This window comes from Elephas maximus, chromosome 16 (assembly GCF_024166365.1).
Source record: "Elephas maximus indicus isolate mEleMax1 chromosome 16, mEleMax1 primary haplotype, whole genome shotgun sequence".
NCBI classification, from domain to species: Eukaryota; Metazoa; Chordata; class Mammalia; order Proboscidea; family Elephantidae; genus Elephas; species Elephas maximus.
This window is the reverse complement of record NC_064834.1, coordinates 49,631,644-49,651,783: the sequence shown is the minus strand read 5'-3', so window position 1 is coordinate 49,651,783 and position 20,140 is coordinate 49,631,644. Positions and strand designations below refer to the sequence as shown.

General features: G+C 51.8%; 1 protein-coding gene across 2 annotated transcripts in view; it reads left to right on the top strand.

Annotated features, from left to right (window-relative positions):
• Positions 1 to 20,140, top strand: part of CRTAC1 (cartilage acidic protein 1) — a 157,599-nt gene that overhangs the window by 95,478 nt on the left and 41,981 nt on the right. For both annotated transcript variants that reach the window (XM_049855699.1, XM_049855700.1), the window contains exons 4-5: positions 8,150 to 8,286; positions 14,688 to 14,844. In XM_049855699.1, the coding sequence (XP_049711656.1) occupies positions 8,150 to 8,286; positions 14,688 to 14,844 (294 nt within the window). The remainder of the gene's footprint in view (positions 1 to 8,149; positions 8,287 to 14,687; positions 14,845 to 20,140) is intronic.

Sequence of the window (20,140 nt, the reverse complement as noted above, 5' to 3'; positions counted from 1 at the left end):
TTTTATGAACTCGAACGTATCAGTCTTTTCTTTAAGGCCTCTGGGCTCAGCCTTGCTCGTTATAAACAGGGGCTTTTGTAATCTCTCAGAGAGGAGGTGCCAGTCCTGTGCCGGAGAGAAGGATGGGGGCTCAGGGCCCACACAGCTAATGAACCATCTGCCCTGGAGAGGAGCACCACTTGTCCAACAGCGCCTTCACCCAGGCCTAGTCCGACTGCACCCAGATACTCTAGATCTCGCCACCCCAGGTGTAATCTGCAGACCACAGCTTTGGCATCAGCTGGGAGCTTGTTAATATGCAGAATCTCAGGCCCCACCTCAGACCTACCGGACCAGAGTCTGCATTTTAACAGGACCTCCAGGAGCTTCCTGTGTCTATAAAGACTGTCCTGAGTCTTGACCCTCTTTCCTGGGTCCCCTAGACCCTAAAGTGGATGCTAGGGTCTCCTAATTCCCCCACAATATTTCCCTTGGATGCGAAGCCCTAATTTTCAGCTCACTCGGTGTGGCTCCATTTGGAGAGATGCGCTCGGGAGCTGCTTAGGCTTCCTGGCCCTCATGAAGAGCAAGGATGGGGCAAGGCTGCCAAAGCAGCAGCATAAAGGGTATGGGGCCCTAGAGGCCATTTCCTTAGTCCTAACACAGCATGGGGGACAGTGGTGGTTGAGTGGTAGAGTTCTCACCTTCCACGTGGAAGCCCTGGATTTGATTCCTTGCCAGTGCACCTCAGACACAAGCTTGCATGTTGCTATGATGCTGAGGAGGTTCCAGTGGAGCTTCCAGACTAAGATGGACTAGAAAGAAAGGCCTGGCAATCTACTTCCAAAAATCAGCTAATGAAAACCCTGTCGGTTACAATGGTCCCATCCACAACCCATCATGGGGATAGTGGAGAACTGGGCAGTGTTCTGTTCCGTTGTGCACGGGGCTGCTGTGAGTCAGAAGCCGACTCAATAGCAGCTAACGACAGTAACACAGCACGAGGGTCCTTGGGAGCCCAGGGCTGCTCCCCCTGGCCCCCGCCTCTGCTCTTTAATGCCATGGGAGGAGCTTTGCAGTCAGACAGACCTCAGTTGAAAGCTCAGCTTTTCTGCTTAACGACAGCTGTGCAACCTTAGGGAAATGATTAACCCTTTGAGCTCCAATTTCTCTGTAAACTGAAGAATCTAGCCTCTCGACAAGGCCATGGAGAGGAATAAACGAGCCGATGTGTGTGCAGCACCAGGCAGATGCTAATGGAATTCCCTCTCCACCCAGGACGGAGGAAGGAAGGCTGGGGTCAGGAAGTGAGGGGCAGGGGGAACCTGGGTTCATTCTTTTTAAAAATGTCCTTTGCCTGAACTGGTTCTTTCTTCCCCTGGGATCATGACTGCTTGCTGGTCTTCCACAAGCTAAGTCTTGTAAAGCATATTATATTTAATGTCACACCTGCCTCCTGGGATGTAGCTCTTTGAGGACCTATTGCCTTGCTCTGCAATTCCCTGTCTGCTGCTGCTGCTGCTGTTGATGATGATGATGATGATGTTATTTATTGAACTTATCAAGTGCCAGGCATTGTCCTAAACACTTTTATATACATTATATACATTCATTCAGTCTTCACAACAATCCAATGGATACGTGGCTGTTCTCATTATTCCATTTTACAGATAAGAAAAAGGAAGGTTCGTGACTTGCCCAGGGTCATACCAAGAGGAAGGGATGTTGCTGGCTACCTCCCCAACCCTGCTGCTTGGCAGTAACCTCCTTGCCTTAGGAATGAGGTGGAGGCTGAGACCTTCACCCCACCTCACACACCAGCTCACCCTTGTCTTTGCCACCAATCCCAGACCACAAGTCAGGTGATACCTTGAGATGGGGCATGCCCTGGAGGAGGAGGCATTCAGGCCCATGACCCTTAGGAAGAGCCCTCAACAACCCAGACTGGTCCTCCCAGTGACTCCAAGGCCCCTCTGGGGGCAGAGCCAGTATGGAGGGATGATGGAATGGTAAAGTGAAGACCATAGTGCAAACGGTTAATTCTGTTAACCAAAAAGGTTGAAGGTTCAAGTCTACCCCGAGGTGCCTCAGAAGAAAGGCCTGGCAACCTACTCAAAAAAATCAGCCATTGAAAACCCTATGGAGCACAGTTCTATTCTGATACATATGGGGTCGCCACGGGTCAGAGTCAGCTCAGCAGCATTCGGTGTACTTGATCGACACTGCTGCCCTCGAAGCTCTAATCTGCGTTGACTCAGGACCTTCACGTTTTCTATTTCTCGGATGATTCCTCCTTCTCTACTCCTTCCTCCTGTACTCCAAATATGGCTGCTCGCCAGCCTCAGTTTCTGGGCCTGGTCTTTTCCCTCTCTCCCCACTTTGCAAGCTGCCACCCTGTGTGGCCAGTAACCTCACAGACATGCTGTCCTGGCCACCTTGCAACTGACTCAAATGCAAACTGCTGAAGCCAAGCTCCCACTGCCTGCTGCCAGCCAGCCCAGTGCCCTGCTTTGGTCACTGTCCCCATGTTGTGGACCACTCCCTTGCTTGGGCCCCCCCCACACTGCCAGGCCCCCTGCACTTCCTGCTGCAGCCTCTTGCACCTCCACTTCCTCCCCACTCCCTGTTGCCACCCTCCATCAAGCCTGAGCTACTACAGCAGGGGCTGCCCACTCCATTTCTCCGTCGCTAACCCACCCCTCACTCCACTGCCAGTTAATCTGGGAACACTGTCTTCCCTCCCCTGTCATTCCCCATGAGAAGCCACCAATGGCAGCTTCACCCCCAGTCCTGGAATTCCAGGGTCTCTCCACACAGACCCTACTCCCTGCCCTCCCATGTTGGTCCTCTTCCACCTGCGCAAACCCTCCTCTCTACGCAAATGGCACTGCCTGTCTGTGCCATTCTTCCTGCCTGGAGCAGCACTCCTTCCTCTCTGCCAGACTAGGCCATAGGGCTTTGAAGTCAGAACAACCTGAGTTTGAATCTGTCTCCACCATTTACTAGGTCAGTCACCTTGAGCAATTGACTTAGCCTCTCCGACCCTCAGTTTCTCCATCTGTAAAATGGGGCTACACCACCTCTCCAGTGGCAACGGGGAGAATCCCAAGATGATAGTTGTAAAAAAAAAAAAGGGCTTCACACAGAGCCTAGCCATGCTAAGTACTCCATAGATAGAAGCCGTTGCTGTGGCTAGTCTGACCCTTCAAGTCCAGGTACCTCCTCCTTCATGAAGCCCTCCCTGACCACTGCGGCCTCTGTGAGCTCTTCCATCCTGATTTCATGGCATTTCCTGGATGCACATCCTGTCCTGCCCCGCTGGGCTCTGCTTCCTGTGGGATCTTAGGCAAGTCCCTTTATCTCTTGTCCTTTAAGTGCCTCATCTGTAAAATGGGCATGAAATTAGTACCACCTTGTGGGGTCATGGTGAGGACTAACGAGTGAATATATGTGAAGTGCCTGGCACATAGAAAATGCTATAAAAGTGTCAGCTCTAATTAATTTTAATACTAGCCCATGACATCTCCTCTACCTGCTCCTGTGTTGTCAAATGGACTGTAAGCTCCCTGAGTCAGGGTCCGCGACTCCTGCTTCCCTGTGGCCTCCCACAGCACCACGCACAGTGCCTGGCACCCAGCAGGGGCGTGGGGGACACCTGAGCCTCACCCACTGGGCCTTCCATTCTGGCCACCGGGCAGCAGCTAGCATTGGACTCTGACACCTTTGAGGCTCCTTGAATGCCAATATTAAACCATCATCTCGGGGTTCACCCCACAGCCACCCAGTAGCCCCGCTTTACAGATGGAGGAATTGAGGTTCAGAGAGGTTAAGTCAATTGCTCAAGAAATGGGAGTCCCCAGACATACCTGTCATAGGGGAAGTGACCTCCAGAGCCTCCCCCCACCCCAATCTCCTTCCTATTCCTCCCAGGCCTCCGCCCTCTAGGACTCTCTCGCAATGACTCAGCCCTCCCTTCTGTTCCTAACAGCCTCTCCTCTCCCCAGGCAGCCGCCCCGACTCAGTGAGGTGCCCCAGGGCGGAGTGCGCTACAAGGAGCCCGAAGGTGGGATCAGGCGCTGACATGGGCCAGGGGCCGGTGCTGGGTGTTCCTTGCCTGTGCTATCGACCCACATAGCTAGCTGTTGACCTGTCTTCCTGACACACCTAGTTACCCAGGTTGCGGCTGCCAGAGCGTTTGCGCTTCCTAAGTCACGGGCTCCCATCCCTCCTCTCGCCCGGGCCCGGGCCTCTGCCTGCAGAAGGGCTGCCATTGATTTTGCCGTTCCTGTTTCTGATCTACAAGGCTCTGCTCCACTGTTGCACATCTCACCTTAATTAGTTTATTCTTCTAGGCAGCCCTGGTCCGCTGGAAGCCTGGAGGCTGGAGGTGGGGAGAGGCCAACAGCACACCACGCCCTAACCCCTCTGGCAGCAAAACCCAGAGCCAGACAGGACCTTTCCACCCTAGGACAGTGCTACCTTTACAGGAAGCTAATAGGTGATCTGCAAAAAGGGCTTCCATGGCTAAGTAAGTTTGGGAAAGGCTGGGCTAAATAAAATTGTTGTTGTTATTAGTTGCCATCAAGTAGGTTCTTACTCGTGGTGACCCCATGTGTTCAGAGTAGAATTGCTCCATAGGGTTTTTAAGGCTGTGACCTTGCAGAAGCAAATCACTGGGCCTGTCTTCCAAAGCACTTCTGGGTGGGTTCAAACCACCAACCTTTTGGCTAGTAGTTGGATGCTTAACCGTTTACATCACCCAGGGCCTAAATAAAATTAAACCCCGTAAAAAACCCATTGCCATCAAGTCAATTCTGACTCATAGCGACCCTATAGGACAGAGTAGGACTGTCCCATAGGGTTTCCAAGGAGCGGTTGGTAGATTTGAATTGCCAGCCTTTTGGTTAGCAGCTGAGCTCTTAACCACTGCACCACCAGGGCTCCAAATAAAATTATGCAGGTAATTTATTGGAAGACATTTCAAAGCTTTTAATCCTTCGAGAATCCCCATGAGGGAGAAAGTGTGTGCAGTCTTTCTCCAGGCAGCTCACAGAGAGCGGGTCCCACAGAGCACACTTTGTGAAATGCTGCCCTGGGTGAGCAAGAGGAATTGGAGGTGATGAGGTGAGCAGAGGTGTGTAGAGTCACCTGGGCCTGTTTTCTTCCCTTGTCTAATTGAGGCAGGAGCTCAGGGACTTGAGAAGTTTCCCCTGCAGAATCCGAAGGGGCCACCAGATCTCTGCAGAAAACAGGGAAAGCAGCTGCTTTCTTGACCTGGCCCAAGCTTTGGTGGAGTTTAACCAAGGCATTTAAGAAAGGCCCTGGGTTAGCTGGAGTGCAGAATCTAAAGGAGCCCTGGTTTGACAGAGAAGGGCAAGGGTCTCTGTTGGTGAAGGCTGGAGATCTAGAAGTATGTGGGGGCCAAGGGTGCCCTCAGAGACCCTCCAGGCTCCAGGAAACAATGACATGGCAGCCACTTCTCTCCAGTCGCAGCAGCCATCTTGAACAGTGGTAATGATGGTGGCCCCTTCTCTGCAGCCCTGAAATCCAAAAGGCTCTCAGAGCCTCAAGTGCAGTTTTTAAGTTTGTGAGAAACTCAATTGATGGCAAAACCTGTCCTGAAGCTGACGTGAGCTATTTATAGGCCTTATTTGTACCACTTCGTGTGAATATTCATGTTTCACTGCAGAAATATTAATGTGTTTAATTACGGGGTGCTGCCCCCAGTTCCTGCTGGGGTGTTATGTAATAAACGGTGTGTGCATGGTGTTACTTTTCTTAACTATGAAGGGGAAAAATCTAAATTTCCAAACACATCTGGCCCCGAGGGGCTCAGGTGAGGGCTGCGGGCAGGGGTGGTGTGGAGTGGTGGCAAGCCCTGGGGAGGGTGGGCCTGGCCTGTGGCCGGCTTCATTTGCATCCTCTCACTTAGTTCCCACACAGCACTGGAGGGAGCACAGTTGTTATTCTGGGCTTTCAGATGAGGAAGCCAAGGCTTGAGGATAGAGGATAAGTACTAGCAGGAGGCCGCGTGGCTAGCAGGAGTCAGATCTGGGAGAGAGCTGGGCCGTCTGAGTGGGTGCGGTGCTGTGATCCAGGGAGCCTTTTTCTCAGTTTCTCCAGGGAGTGGGACTGCCCCCCATCCCCTGCCGGAGGCACAGCAGCTCAGTGAGGACTCCCCGCTCCTCACGGGCCTGAGCGAAAACCCACCCACACAGACGCCCTGCAGGTCCCTCTTGATTCATGAAGGGCCTTTCCCTCCTGGCCGGGGCCTCTGCTACCCCCAGGAACCCCAGGCAAGGACAGATCTGGCAAGCATCCCCGGGGCCAACTCCAGACAGCCAGGTGATGCCCCTGCCCCCGGGGGTCCCAGTCTCAGGAAGTCCCAGCATGATCAAGCTCATCGGAGACCCTTTTGTCCCCTCCTGGGTATAGCCACCTGAGGGATGGTTTGTACACTGCCCTCACCTCCACACACTCACTTTCACACACACACACTCATTCACTTGTTCACATACTCACTCTTACTTTTACTCACATACTCTCATTTGTACACACTCTTAAGCACGCTGTCACATAGTCACACACTTGCGTTCATGTACTCACACTAACACACAACCTCGCTCTCCTCACACACTCTCATTCCCACATACTCTTTTCACACATTCAAACACACTCACTCTCACACACTCACACACTGTCTCTCACACACAGTCTCTGACACTCACCAAGCCCCTGTAGTGCAGAGCTGATGTCTCTAAAAGGACCTTAGCCAGTATCTCATCTATAAAATGGGAGTAATCATTTTTATCTAATAATAGTTGCCACTTTTGCAGGCTTAATGTATGCCTGGTGCTCTGCTAACCCTTTAAAGTGCATCATCTCATTTATTTTTCACAGTAAACTTGAATGTGGTTATTATTTTCACCCCCATTTTACCAATAAGAAAACCGAAGCACAGAAATGCTAAGTAACGTGCCCAAAATCATACAGCTAGACCCTAGCACTAGAATCTAAATAGAACCTAATTTGGGACTCAGGCTTGTTTTACTCTAAACCCTGCATCCTTAACCACTTTGCCGTGCTGTCTTCCTTCAGTCTAAGCAAGTTGTGTCTCCCCTAGGCCAGCAGAGGGTCAAGTTCAAGGGTTCTGTCCCCAGGCCCACTCCCCTTCAAGCTCACCCTCATCTCCATTTATTTCCTGTGCTGGGCCCTGATGGTAGAGCATGGCCCCTCCTGAAACAGAACACTCTGGATCTCAAGTTAAGAAGAAGTAAACTAAAGGTGAGGGCAGAGGGACTGCTCTGCCTCAGTGGCCACTAGGAAGGCCTTGAGCCCCAGCCGCCAGCCATTCTCCCCCATTTCCCCAGAACAAGACTTCTTAGCCATGGATGAGCTTCAGAAGCCCCAGCCCTCCTGAAGTTACATCTGGCATGTGATATGGTGCAGATGTGCGTCTCCCTGAGCCAAGGGCTCCTTAGCCTCCATCCCATCCTCGAAGAGTCAGGAATCCAAAGGAGGCGGAGACCACCACTTCTCCTGAGAGCAGGAGTCCCCCTGCACTGCCTGAACCCCTCATCATGCTCCAGGCAAAACAACCCCTGATTCCACCTGAGGGCTGACCCTGCTGCCCTCTCGTTCCCCTGGGAGTGGAAGTGACAGACCTGCTACAGCTCAACTTCCAGCCCCTTCATTGGCCTGGACATAGAGACCTGCCCACCACCCAGGACCATTTGTTCTGAGATCCAAATCAGGCCCTGGGGTCCAGCAGAGAATTTAGCGGGGAGCTGCCTGGGGAAAGAGGCATCCTGGGTTGAGTTTGGATGCGGAAATACTGGCAATCAGGATTCTGGGGATTATTTGATTTTGAATTCCAGCTTTTGAGGGTCATCCCAGACATGATAGCAGTAGCATTCTTCCCTAGTTCCTGAAGTCTGGACTGGCCATTTTCCTAAACCTCAGAGTCTCTTCTCTCAACTGAAAACATTTCAGTGCTCCCAGAGAGGACTCTCACCTCGTCTTGAGGTCTTTCTGCAGCAGATGACCCATCCATCTCTGGCCACAGCCACAGGCCCAGCCACCTTGCAGCAGGTAGCACCAGGCATAGCCAGAGGTCGGACATGTGCCTCGGCCCCTGATCCACCAGGCCTCCCTTTCCTCCCCTCTCCAGGAGTGGCCACATACTCTGACAAGCTGTTCAAGTTCCGCAATAACCGGTGGGAAGACATCCTGAGTGATGAGGTCAACGTGGCCCGTGGCGTGGCCAGCCTCTTTGCCGGACGCTCTGTGGCCTGTGTGGACAGGACGGTGAGTGCAGGGGGATCTGGCTGCCTGGGGAGAAGTGGAGGGCGCGCAGCGACGTGAGAGACAGGAGCGGAGCCACCAGACAGACATTCCCTGACAGTGGAGGCTCTCAAGGGCAGAGCTGAAGGCTGCATTGTCTCAGCAGCTTCCATAGTGTCTTACATATAAAACGAAACCAAACCCACTGTCTTCGAGTCAACTCCAACTCATAGCAACCCTATGAGACAGAGTAGAACTGCCCCATAGTGTTTCTAAAGCTGTAAGTCTTTACAAAAGGAAACTGCCACATCTTTCTCCCGAAGAGTGGCTGGCAGGTTCGAACCACCAACCTTATGGTTAGCAGCCAAGTGCTTTAACCACGATGACACCAGGGCTCCTTATCTTGCACACAAACCAAACCCATTGCCGTGGAGTCAATTCCAACTCACAGTGACCCTATAGGACAGAGTAGAACTGTCCCATAGGGTTTCCAAGGAGCCCCTGGTGGATTTGAACTGCCAACCTTTTGGTTAGCAGCTGAGCTCTTAACCACTACACCACCAGGATTTCCCATCTTGCACGTAGTAGGTACTAAATCCTAACAACCAAGACTTGCAGGATGAGGTACAATATACCAAGCCCTTACACATTTTTCCTTCCATGCGACCCTCCCAATAACCAGTGAGGAAGCAGGCCAGTTGTTGTCATCATTGCATCCATTGGACAGATGAGGGGACTGAGGCCTAACTTGGAGCAGTGACTTACCTGAGGATTAATGGTGTACCTAGGACATGAATCAGAATCTTCTAGCTCTAAATCCTGTGCACATTCATTCACTTGTTCAACTAACACTTATGTTCTAGGCATTGAGCCATGTGGCCTTCCATAAACGTATATAGAACAAATGAAGGCCATCAAAGGGGTCTGTGGGTGGGTGGGTAGAGGGTGGCCAGACTGTATTCTAGCCCATCAATAGCTTCATCGAATGGTGCCCTACTAGATTACCCTACACAAGGGTGGCCATCAAAGTGGGGGGGGGGCAGGAGAAAGTGGTGTGGGGTGAGAGCAGCTGCAGCCATCTGCCTGAGGGACCGCCGCCCAGGCCCCATCTCAGCAGGCCCAGTCAGAGCCAGGAAGGCTTGCTGGAGAGGTGATTTATCCCTCCTGTCACCTGCTCCCCTGCCACCCACCTCCTTGGCTTTACAAACAGTCATCACTAAATCAGGGACCCAGCTGCTGCCCAGCTTCCAAGGGAGCATCCCTGGGCCCCATTCTAGGGGCAGGGGCAAGGGGGCTGGCTCACTTCAGACTGAGATGGCACTGAGGGGATTGGGGATTCAGCGTGAATCTTCACAACAGGGACCTCCAGGCCTTCAGAGAAGGCAGGTGCCAGGTATAAATATTTATTTCTTAACAAGCTGGTGCTGGGAAGAGAAGCCAAGCTGGGCTGTGAAGCCACATTTAGCCCTGACCTGAATCTGTGCCACCTGGACTCCAGCCTGGTGGGAGGGGATGGGGAGGTGGCTGTGAACAGCCCCAGAAAGCGGGGAGGATCTGGGGGGAACCAGGCCGAGGTCATGGCAGGGGGCCTTTCCTGTCTCCTTCCAACTTCCTGTTTCACTTGTTCAGGACCAAGGTGTCCTACACTCTGCTCAGGTGAGAACTTCCTCTGAGAGCTGGTGGGAGGTGCATGAAGGTTAATCAAAAGGAGACCCGCTTTTTATGCTAGCAAGATCATCTGCACACCCACATGTTTAACCACAGGACAAAGGCACTATGTAAAATCCAAAAAAACAAAAGACAATTTGGCACCACAGCACAGTAGGCAGGCACTTAGCAGCTTGCTCTCGCCCGCCCAGTCCCAGACCTCAGTCTCCTAAGCCTCAGGGAACCAGAAAGAACCCTACAGTCCATCTGCCACCAGGAGAGGGCTTGCTTTCTGAGTCTAGCCTCCACTTGGCCCTCCCTGGGGCCTGCGAATTGTGGAGGGCAGGGGGCATTCTGGGGTAGGAGCCGGGGAGGTCAAGGCCAGCCCGGAAGTTGAGAGACAGGAATGAATTGTGGTGTAGGAAACAACAGTAGTAACAATAATAACAGCTAACACTTTTTAAACTAACAACATGCCAAGCAATGTGCTAAATGGTTTACATGCATTATTTTACTGAATGACTAATTACCTCATAATAAGTCTATGAGGTAGATGCTATTGTTTCCCCCATTTTACAGATGTGACAATTAAGGCTTTGAGCAGTTAACAACTTGACCTTGGTCATGCAATAAGTGGTAGGCTATAGCCAGGAATTGATCGCAGCCTGCCTGAAAATGAAGCAGAAGCCTTTACCCCTTTGCTACCCTGCCTCTGGGTGAAACGGTATCAGACACAAATTTCTAACAAGTTCTACTACGGCATTCACTCTATTGATCCTCAGCCTCACAGCTCCTACCTGGGGCCTTTCAGTCTGTCTGGTCAGTGGTTCTCAAAGTGTGGTCCCCAGACCGGAAATCATCAGCCTTGTCAGAAATGCAAATTCTCAGACTCCATTCCAGAATGACTGAGTCAGAAACTCTGGGAGTGGGGCCCAGCACCCTGCACTGCAGCAAGCCCTGCAGGTACTTTTGATGCACCTAAAGTTTGAGAGCCACTGCACCAGGTAAATTTCTCCACCCCAGCCACCGCCCATGTGCTCTTCTCCCCCTCTTCCCTTCCAGCCGCTCAGCCTCTGCCCCAGACCTGGAACACCCGCTGCCCTTTACCTTCCGCCGCCTCATCACTCACCCACCTTTCTGGATCCAGCTCAAAGCTGATCTCTTACAAGAAGTGTTCCCTGATCAATAATGATTATACCTCATGTTTGTATAGCATTTTTATCTTTTCAAAGACCTTTCACATATGCTGTTTCATTACATCTTCTCAACAACCCTGCCAGGAAGCAGGGAAAACATGATACCCATTTAACATGTGAGGAGAGGCAGCCTGGAAAGGCTGAGGAACCTGCCCAAGGACAGAGCCAGGTAGGGGCGGAGCCTGGCCTATCACTCGCACTAATACCGCTAGACCAGACGTCCTCAAAGCGTGGTCACCAGACCGGCAGCATCGATTCTCAGGGTCCACCCTAGACCTACTGACACAGAAACTCAGGGAGCAGGGCCCGGCATTTGTGTGTTAATAAGCCCTCCAGGTGATGCTTTGGATGCACAATAAAGTGTGAGAGCTACTGCCCTGGACCCAAAGCTTCAGAAACACCTCCCTTCTGGAATCATCTCACCCTCCCAGAATTATCGTGGTCAAGTTCATATGTGAATATATGCAGTCTTCTACAACTGTAACGTATTATGTTTGTCAGTTTTATCACCCCCAATAAATTGAAGTAAGGAATTAGGTAGGATGGAATTTTGTAAATATGCTAATTTCCAGCAGAGTGCATTTCAGTCCATTTGGGCTTAATTGCCCATTTGTTGATAAGATTGCTAACAGCTGGTAGGGTCGTGCGTGGTTACAGAGACGGTGCACCTTCCCCTTTGGCCCCATTCATTTGCTTTTCATCCAGTCATTCCACACAATATGCTGAGCTCCTGTGATGGGCAAGAACCTTGCAAAGTCCCCCCCCTCCCCAGTCAAGAAGCCGTGTTGTAAAGCAGGGCTTCTCAAACTTTCATTTTGCAGAGGAATCATGTGGGGGCTTCCTGTTAAAATGCAGATTCTGATTCAGTAGCTATGGAGTGGGGCCTGAAATTCTTATTTCTAACATGCTCCAGGTGATGCCAATGCTGCTGGTCCAGGGACCACTTTGAGTAAAGCACAGGTAGCAGGATAGAGTCTCAGACAACCAAAAATGAAGGGATGCAGAACTGGGCTTCAAACCAGTTTGAACCGGTTCAGTCATGGCTGACAAAACAAAACTGGAAGAGACCTGAATTTTTACAATTTGGGTGATCTGGAACCATAACTGGAATGGGAAATTTTACGGGTCAAAGCCCTGGAATGTGAGACCCGGAAGAGGCATAGTGAGCCCTTTCAGTAGCCTGATGTGTGAGACTGGATTACTGGCAGGACTGTAGAGAGGGACATACATTCAAAGAAGCACAGTCAGCCGCCATCTTTGAGCAGGACATCGCTGTTTCCAACTTTACACAAAATCCTAGGGGCAAGAGATTTGGTTGCTATTCAACACGTGTGCTGCCCTTGTTTTCTAAGAAGGAGATTAAGTTTCTACTGTAATTTTTCCCGCTCTGATTGTGGCTCTGGTTCAGCCAAATCTTTAAAATTTGGGTCTGTTCTGGAGTTGCTTCCTTGGCCAGAATTGAATCGTGAAGAACCAGTTCAAAGCCCTGCTACAGGAGCCTTTAGGGAACAGCTCTGCTGCCTCCTCCAGCTTCACCCCTTGACCCTCCCTGTCTTACACTTTACATGCTAGCAACATTGAGTGAACGGGCTGTGGTTTCCCTGTTGTTGTTGTTGTTAGCTGCCATCAAGTTGGCCGCTGACTCATGGCAACCCCATGTACAATGGGATTGGACCGTTGTGATCCGTAAGGTTTTCATTGGCTAATTCTCGGAAGTAGATCAGCAAGGCCTTCTTCCTAGTCTGTCTTAGTCCGGAAGCTCCACTGAAACCTGTTCAGCATCACAGCAACATGCAGGCCTCCGCTGACAGATGGGCGGTGGCTCTGCACGAGGTGCATTGGTGGGAAATCCAACCCAGATCTCCTACATGTAAGGCAAGAATTTTACCACTTAACCACCACTGCCCCCATACACCGTTCTGTTTCTCATTTCTGCCTAGAATGTTCTCTCCCCTCTACTTCACCTGCCTGAGAAAAGCTGTTTCTGAACTTGCCATGATTAGAAGCCTCTCTTCTGTGCACCCAGGACATCCTGTACATATTCTCTCCCGTGTTTTTTATTGTACTTTAGATGGTTTACAGGACAAACCAGTTTCTCATCTAACAGTACACACATTGTTCTGACATTGGTTAACAACCCCATGACATGTCAGCACTCTCCCTTCTCAACCCTGGGTTCTTCTCTGCCATATTATTGTAGGATTGTTGATGTGTCTGCATCCCCCAGGATACCCTGAGCTCCTTCTTCCTTGACCTCATCCACCAGACAGGCAGTCTAAAAAAATCAAACCAAATTCATTGCTGGCAAGTCAATTCCAACTCATAACAACCCCGCAGGAGAGAGTAGAACTGCCCCATAGGGTTTCCAAGGCTGTAACCTTTCTGGAAGCTGACAGCCACATCTTACTCCCATGGAGCAGCTTGTGAGTTCTCTTTCGGTTAGCAGCCAAGCACTTATCCACTTTGCCACCACCCACCAGGGCTCCTTTGACAGACTCAAGTGACTCTTAATCAGCTTCCACAAAGAAAATATAATAAAGTCAGTGGCCAGGTGGGGCCATTGAATAAGAAACAGAAGCAAACAAAGAGGGCCAAGAAGGAGGGGTGACAGAGCACACTTGTCTTGAGCTCAGCTGTTTCTCTTGCATCGTGTTGTAGTTATGGCTTGCCGGTCGCACTAGACTATAAGCAACCTGTAGACAGGGGATCTGCCCTAAGTGCATTTCTAGCAGAGTGCCATGCACATAGAGCTTAAGAAATATTTACTGTCTGCTTAATTGGAAGGAAGAGAGTAAAAGGATGCAAAGAGCTAGAAAACTGATGTAGAAATTGAGTGAATCTCCTGGGAAAGAGGAGGCATCCATTGAAGAAGTAACACCATTATGATAACAGGCAGAAAAGAATCTTTCATCAGCAGCGTTTTGGACTCGAGAAGAGAACGACCACAGCAAAGAGGAGCTAGTGCCTAGGGCTTCTCTCAGATGCAAAGGGAAAAAAAATACTTGAGACAGTGGTATAAAGGCAGAAGCAATATAATATTTCTTTCTGGGGTTAAGGGAGAAAGAAGTGAATGAAAGGGGGAAGGAAAACCCCTGTGAACCTGTGCCTTCTGTGCTTCCAGAGTAAAGGAATGAAGTGTAGAATGGGAAGGGGGTGGTGGCTCAGGAATTCGCTTGTCATCTTGGCTGGATTGAGCTTGAATGGGAGACAGAGAGACTGAGAATAATGGGAATTGGTAGATCAATCAATCAGCAAATATTTATTGAGCAGCTACCCTGGCTGGCAGCTGGAGAGAGCTCAGCTGGAGGGAGGCACATTAGAAAATTGTCTATAAAAGGATGGTGGTGGGGAGAGGGAGCGATGTGTTCTTCTGGAACAGGATGGAAGGAGAAGCAGGCCTGCTTTGTTGTACAATTCCAGGGAGCATCATTCACATTGTAGCCTTTGTGAAAGCACCTCTGGAGTTAAGCCTGGGAGAAGAACCCAACCCCGTGAAAGAGCTGTGGTCCTGAGACAGGAGGGGGAAGACCAGGACAGACCAGTAAGGAGCCTGCTCACTCACCTCCTTCCCTTCCTCCTCAGGGCTCTGGACGCTACTCTATCTACATCGCCAATTACGCCTATGGTAACGTGGGCCCTGACGCTCTCATTGAAATGGACCCTGAGGCCAGTGACCTTTCCAGGGGCATTCTGGCACTCAGAGATGTGGCTGCTGAGGCTGGGGTCAGCAAATATACAGGTATGCATAGTGGCGCGAGAGGCTGTGAGCTGGAGGGTCTGGGACCCTGCAAGTCCAAGTGTAATCCATCAGAGGCCGCAAGGAGAGGATGGCTTGTGTCCCCAGGGAAGGGAAGAGGATGGTGTTATTCTATCCCATCACCCACAGGAAGCTTCTCCAATGCTGCCTTTCCAAGGGTTGGCAGGTGTGGCCTTGGGGGCCTCAGAAGGGACCATAGGACATAGGGGCCTGCTGGCAAATGGCGTGAGAACCCACACCACCATCTTCTCCCTGGAACCTCTTGCCTCGTTCCCTGCTATAAAACCCAGATGATGGGTGAATAGGTTCTGTAGGAGAAAAGTGACAGGTCACAAAAGCCGAGATGGAAAGCATGCTTTATTGCTAAACAGCAGATGAAATTATTTACTTACACGTAAGTAGCCAGGAATTGAGTCCTAAATCCCTAAGCTTCAGCTGGGCCCTGTCTCAGATAACTGAGCTCAAAGAATTGTGTTCTTGTTCCAAAAGTTCTCCAGCACTTTTTTTGAAGGCACGCTACCCCCAGCGCCCCTCCATACCTTTCTGGATGGAGGACCTATTGTCTGAATCTCTGAGAGGGAGATCTTTCCGGGGAAGGCTGTTTTTCTAATTCCAGCAAGGCTGCTGACTAAACTCTGATAATCTGCCAGTAGACTGCTGATGGCAGAGCAATCCAGTTCCTGTCTGGGGTGCCAGGAACCAGGAAGCTGGAGCCCTGCACAGCAGCTTCTCAAGTGAGCTTCGGCCTAATTCACAACCTACCTGCACTGGGGACAGGTAGATCTCTTGTAGGTTGACCTTTCCAATGTATCCATTCTAACTTGTACTACAGACTTCTAAAGTGGCAGCCAGACCCTCAGGCTGAGAGGACACTTGAAGGGTCATCCCCCTGCCTCCAGACACCTGGGTGGTGGCACATTCTCAAAGTCCTATCCAGAAAGGGTTGTCACTGCCTTCCCTGAGTTTATGCTGCTGTTCAAGAGCCAGCTCTCCACCTCGGTGAAAGGGGGAGATTAATGCTGACCTGTCTGACAGAGTTTGTGGGGATAAATGACTAGACAATAAAATAGTTTGCACAGTTCAAGCCCCATCAAAGTCCTCGAGAGCCGGGCACATGAATGTGCAGCAGAAAGGCTGAGTGTCGGTAATAAACCACGTTTCCCCGGGAAAAGGAATAAACACGCAGGAGCTTCAGCCTAGATTTGTACAGTCAATTTTTCTGAATAGTTCCCAGTCCTGTGCACAGGGCTGACTTGGCAATTAAGTTCCTTGATCTGCAGGAAAAGGGAGGTGGGCTGGGAGGGATGAAGCACTTGAAAATGCTGAGATGGAAGGGAGGCAAGGGCTGGAGAGAGGGTTATCCACAGAATAGAAGAATTCAGAAGGTTGCGGCTGGGTTTGAGCACGAGCTGGCTACGCTGGCAGAGAGGCTGGCACAGAACTGAGGAGAGGACCAAGAGGAGGCAGCTGAGGAGCACGGATGGGGGTGGGAGCACCAGCCAACTGGGCTGGGCTGTGCTGGAAGGACCGGGCAGCTCAAGAAAGGGACAGCAGCTTCTGTGGAGGCATGGAGACAGGCCGGGGCAGCTGGCATGCCCAGAGGACACATTAGAGCAGCTTTGCAGGTTTCCAGAAGCCGTTTGGCTGACAAGAACCTATTTGGCCCACCAAGTTTACTGTTCTGTCTGCCCGCCTTCTCCAGCCTATCCTCTCCCTACCCACCAAGCCCCCCAATGCTACTCTGCAGCCCCCCTTGTCACTCAGCTAACGACACATGGACATCTGGCTGGAAAACAAGTCGAGTGTGCCCTGAGCCCCAAGAATGGACCCTAAGTGTAAGAGCCACCACACTGAGCCCAGGCTGATTGCTGAGGCTCTGGGCACGTGGCCAGTGCTCAGTGCCAGGCCAGTGCCACAGTGCCTCGGAAGAGGGAAGGGAAACAGACAGGGTGAGCTGGCCCTGAGCAGACTGAGAGGAAGAAGCCATGGCCAGGTGTGCAGTCAGGGATCTGGGGGTCCCCAGGGCTGAGTCACCTACCCACTAGACCAGTAGTCTTTATATAACCCAAGCCTCCCATGTTACACAGGAACAAACTGAGGTCCAGAGAGAAGGGACTTGCCCAAGGTCACACAGGAGGTTTGTAGAGAAACTAGAACTTAGAGCCCCGTGTCCTGATGCCTAAACTGCCACAACCAGCTGACCTTTCTGATGACCTTCAGCTTGGGAATCCTGCTCTGTTCCAGCCTGCAAGACAGGGAGGAGCTGTTGAAGGAGGAAGGGACACGCTGGAAGGCAGCTCCATACATTTGCACCAGGACTTTAATTGCAGTCCTAGATTTTGTGGCTGAAGCAGCTGCTTGGCCCAGGGTGATCAGGGCAGCAGGGGCAGCCCTGGTGACAGCGGAGCAATGGCGCTGGCCTCCGCACGGGCTGTCCGGCTCTGTGGGAGGAGGAGGGGAGTCCGCCTCTCCAGACACTATTGAGTCTGATGGCTGCAGCTGCTCTGCTGGGTCACAGTGCCATCTAGCGGCCAATGCACCCGCTCTCAGGGGACACAAGGGCCCCTGGAGGTATCAGAGCCTCTGGCGCTGAGTTGGGGTAGTGGGAAAACCACTCCCTATCCCCTTGTTCATAAGCATCCTGAGCCCCAGCTTCCCCAGCTGCCCCTCAGCATCTTGGAGGCAGGGTGGCACAGGAAGCAGCCCTGCCTGGAAGTCCTGAGAACTGGGTTCTCGCCCCACAGAGGGTCTGGCATGGAACCCAAGGAGGGGGAATGTGGGACCAATAGGCATGCACTGCCTCTGTGGACCGGGTAGCCCTGGGCACATCTCTCTGCCTCTCTGGGCCCCTTGAACTAGCCATCCAGCAGAGCAGCTAAGAGTGCAGGGTCTGGAGCCAGACTGCCCAGTGCAGATCCTACCTCCACCAAGCTGTGCCAAAAACCCATTGCCACTGAATTGATTCTGACTCATGGTGACCCCATGTGTGTCAGAGTAGGACTGTGCTCCGTAGAGTTTTCAATGGCTGTGATCTTATGGAAATAGATTGCCAGGACTTTCTTCCATGGTGCCACTCGGTGGATTCGAACTACCAACCTTTAGGTTAGCAGCCAAGCACAAACTGTTTGCAGCACCTAAGGACCTCTGGTCTGTGCCGCAGTGGGCAATCACTTAACCTCTCTCAGCTTCGGTTTTCTTACCATTAAAATGGGGTGATTTTGAGAATGAAAGGAGATAAACATGTGACATAACTGGCATAGGGCCTGGCATACAGGAAGTGCCCACTGGGTTTAGCAAACATCAACGTGCTGCTCCTCTGAGGCTCTGACAGAGAGGGATAGAGGACCCTCTGCTGGGCACCTGCTGGATGCAGGAGCACTGTGCTCGGACAGGAGGAAGCCCAAAGCAAGCGGAGCCAGCTGTGCCCTGGGGCGTTCTCATGTGTCCAGGCCTGTCCCCATCCCCCCCAGAACCCATCTCACTTCCCTCCTCCTGTCTGACTCTGCCTTCCACCCCTCCCCAGCAATGCTGCATTTGGGCCTCACCCTTTAAGGGAGCATCTGTCCAGGCTGCAAGGTGATGATTAAAGAAGCCTTAAAAGAAATTTAGAAAGAAAATGAAGGTGGATTTATGATGTCGGATGGGGAGTTTTGCTGTTGGCTGGGAGCAGTGTGGAACAAAGCGGAGGGCAGATCTGATTTATAGGAAGTCATTATCGGAGGAGACGGAGATGCTGAAAGCCCAGCTGAGGCCTTCTGGCGGATCCCCACAAGCAGGCTCAGGAGAGGTGACCAGGGGGCGCAGAGTGCGGGCTGTGGAGCCTCCCAGGGTTTGAGGGGGCGCTGGCCTTTTGGTGGGAGCACAGCCAGGTCTGGCAGCTGGGGAGGCTGGAATGACAGACCCTTCAGCCCGGGGCCCAGGACCCCCAGGGAGTGCTTCCACAGGCCTGCCAGGGGCCCCCAAAGCCCCAGCACAAACAGTGGCATTTTCCTGGGGTGTCAGACACATAAGATGAGTGTCAGGAAGGGACATAATTTTTCTGTTAAAACCAATGCAGATATGTTACAGAATAGGATTGCAATTCTTATGTGCATATTTTTTAGCTAAAATAAGAGATTTTATAGAAGTTCCAAGCCTGTGGCTGGCCACTCTGGGCTACACCCCCAGCCTCTGCCAAGAGGAAACACTGGTAGAAATGTTGAGCAGTGTGCTATGGAGATGGCACTGGCTCTGGTTTGAATTGTGACTGCCACCACCTGCTGGCTGTGATTGCTCTCCCCAAGCCTCAGTTTCCTCACCTAGAAAGTATTGGCGGTAGAGCACATCTTAAGAGTGGTTCTGAGAATGAAATGGGAAGACACATGGGTGATACCTGGTACCCAGGAATGAACAGTTGTTAGCCAGGGGGTCATTCCTGCCTCCTGAAACAGCTTCTGCCAGCCCCTCACAGCTAGAGGTAGGCTTTTAAAGGGCGCCTTCCTTCCTGCACGCCCTCCAGGTGGCCCAGGTTGGAAATCTTCCACCCAGTGAACAATGCAGGAGACTGTCCTCCTACTCACCTCCCCCCACCCCACGCCCTGCAAAGAGGAGGTAGGCAGGCTGGGGGCAGGAATGCCCTTGTCTAACACCTTCCACCCAGGCATTCAGAATCCTGCGCAGCATCTGGACGGTGCCCAGAGGGCTTGGGAGTGGCAACACCAGCACCAACACAATGTGATTCTGTTTAATATTTTTCTGGAAATTTGGGAAGAGACACCCTTTATTCTCAGCAACCCCTTTACCAACATTCACGTGTATACACACACTCACACACAGCCCCCTCCTCTGCCCCTGTGTCTTCTATCACCTTTGCCCTACTCATTTACAATACCTTGGATGTTCTCGGCAGCCTGCAGGCCTTGGCATTCACCAGAATCCTATTTCTCTCAAGGCTCAGCAGATTAATCCCACAGGTCCAAGCTCCTCCTTGGCTGATGGGCCTCACCTCAGAGCCTTCCTTGGGTGCAGTGTCGATGGCCCAGGAACCGGCCCCCAAACACGCTTATCCTGTGGTCACCGTGGCGGAGGCACTGAGAGGGAGAGCTGGAAGGAGCCTTGGAGATCTCCTCATTCTCCCACCCATTTTACAGGGAAGGAGACTGAGGCCTGAAGAGAGGCACAAGCCAGGCAGGAAACTAGAGGCTTTTCCTTAGCACCGTGAATCCCTGTGCCTCTTTGTCCGGGGGGCCCTCATTTTGGGGCAGTTCAGCAGCACACCTTTCCCCCGCAATCTCCCTCT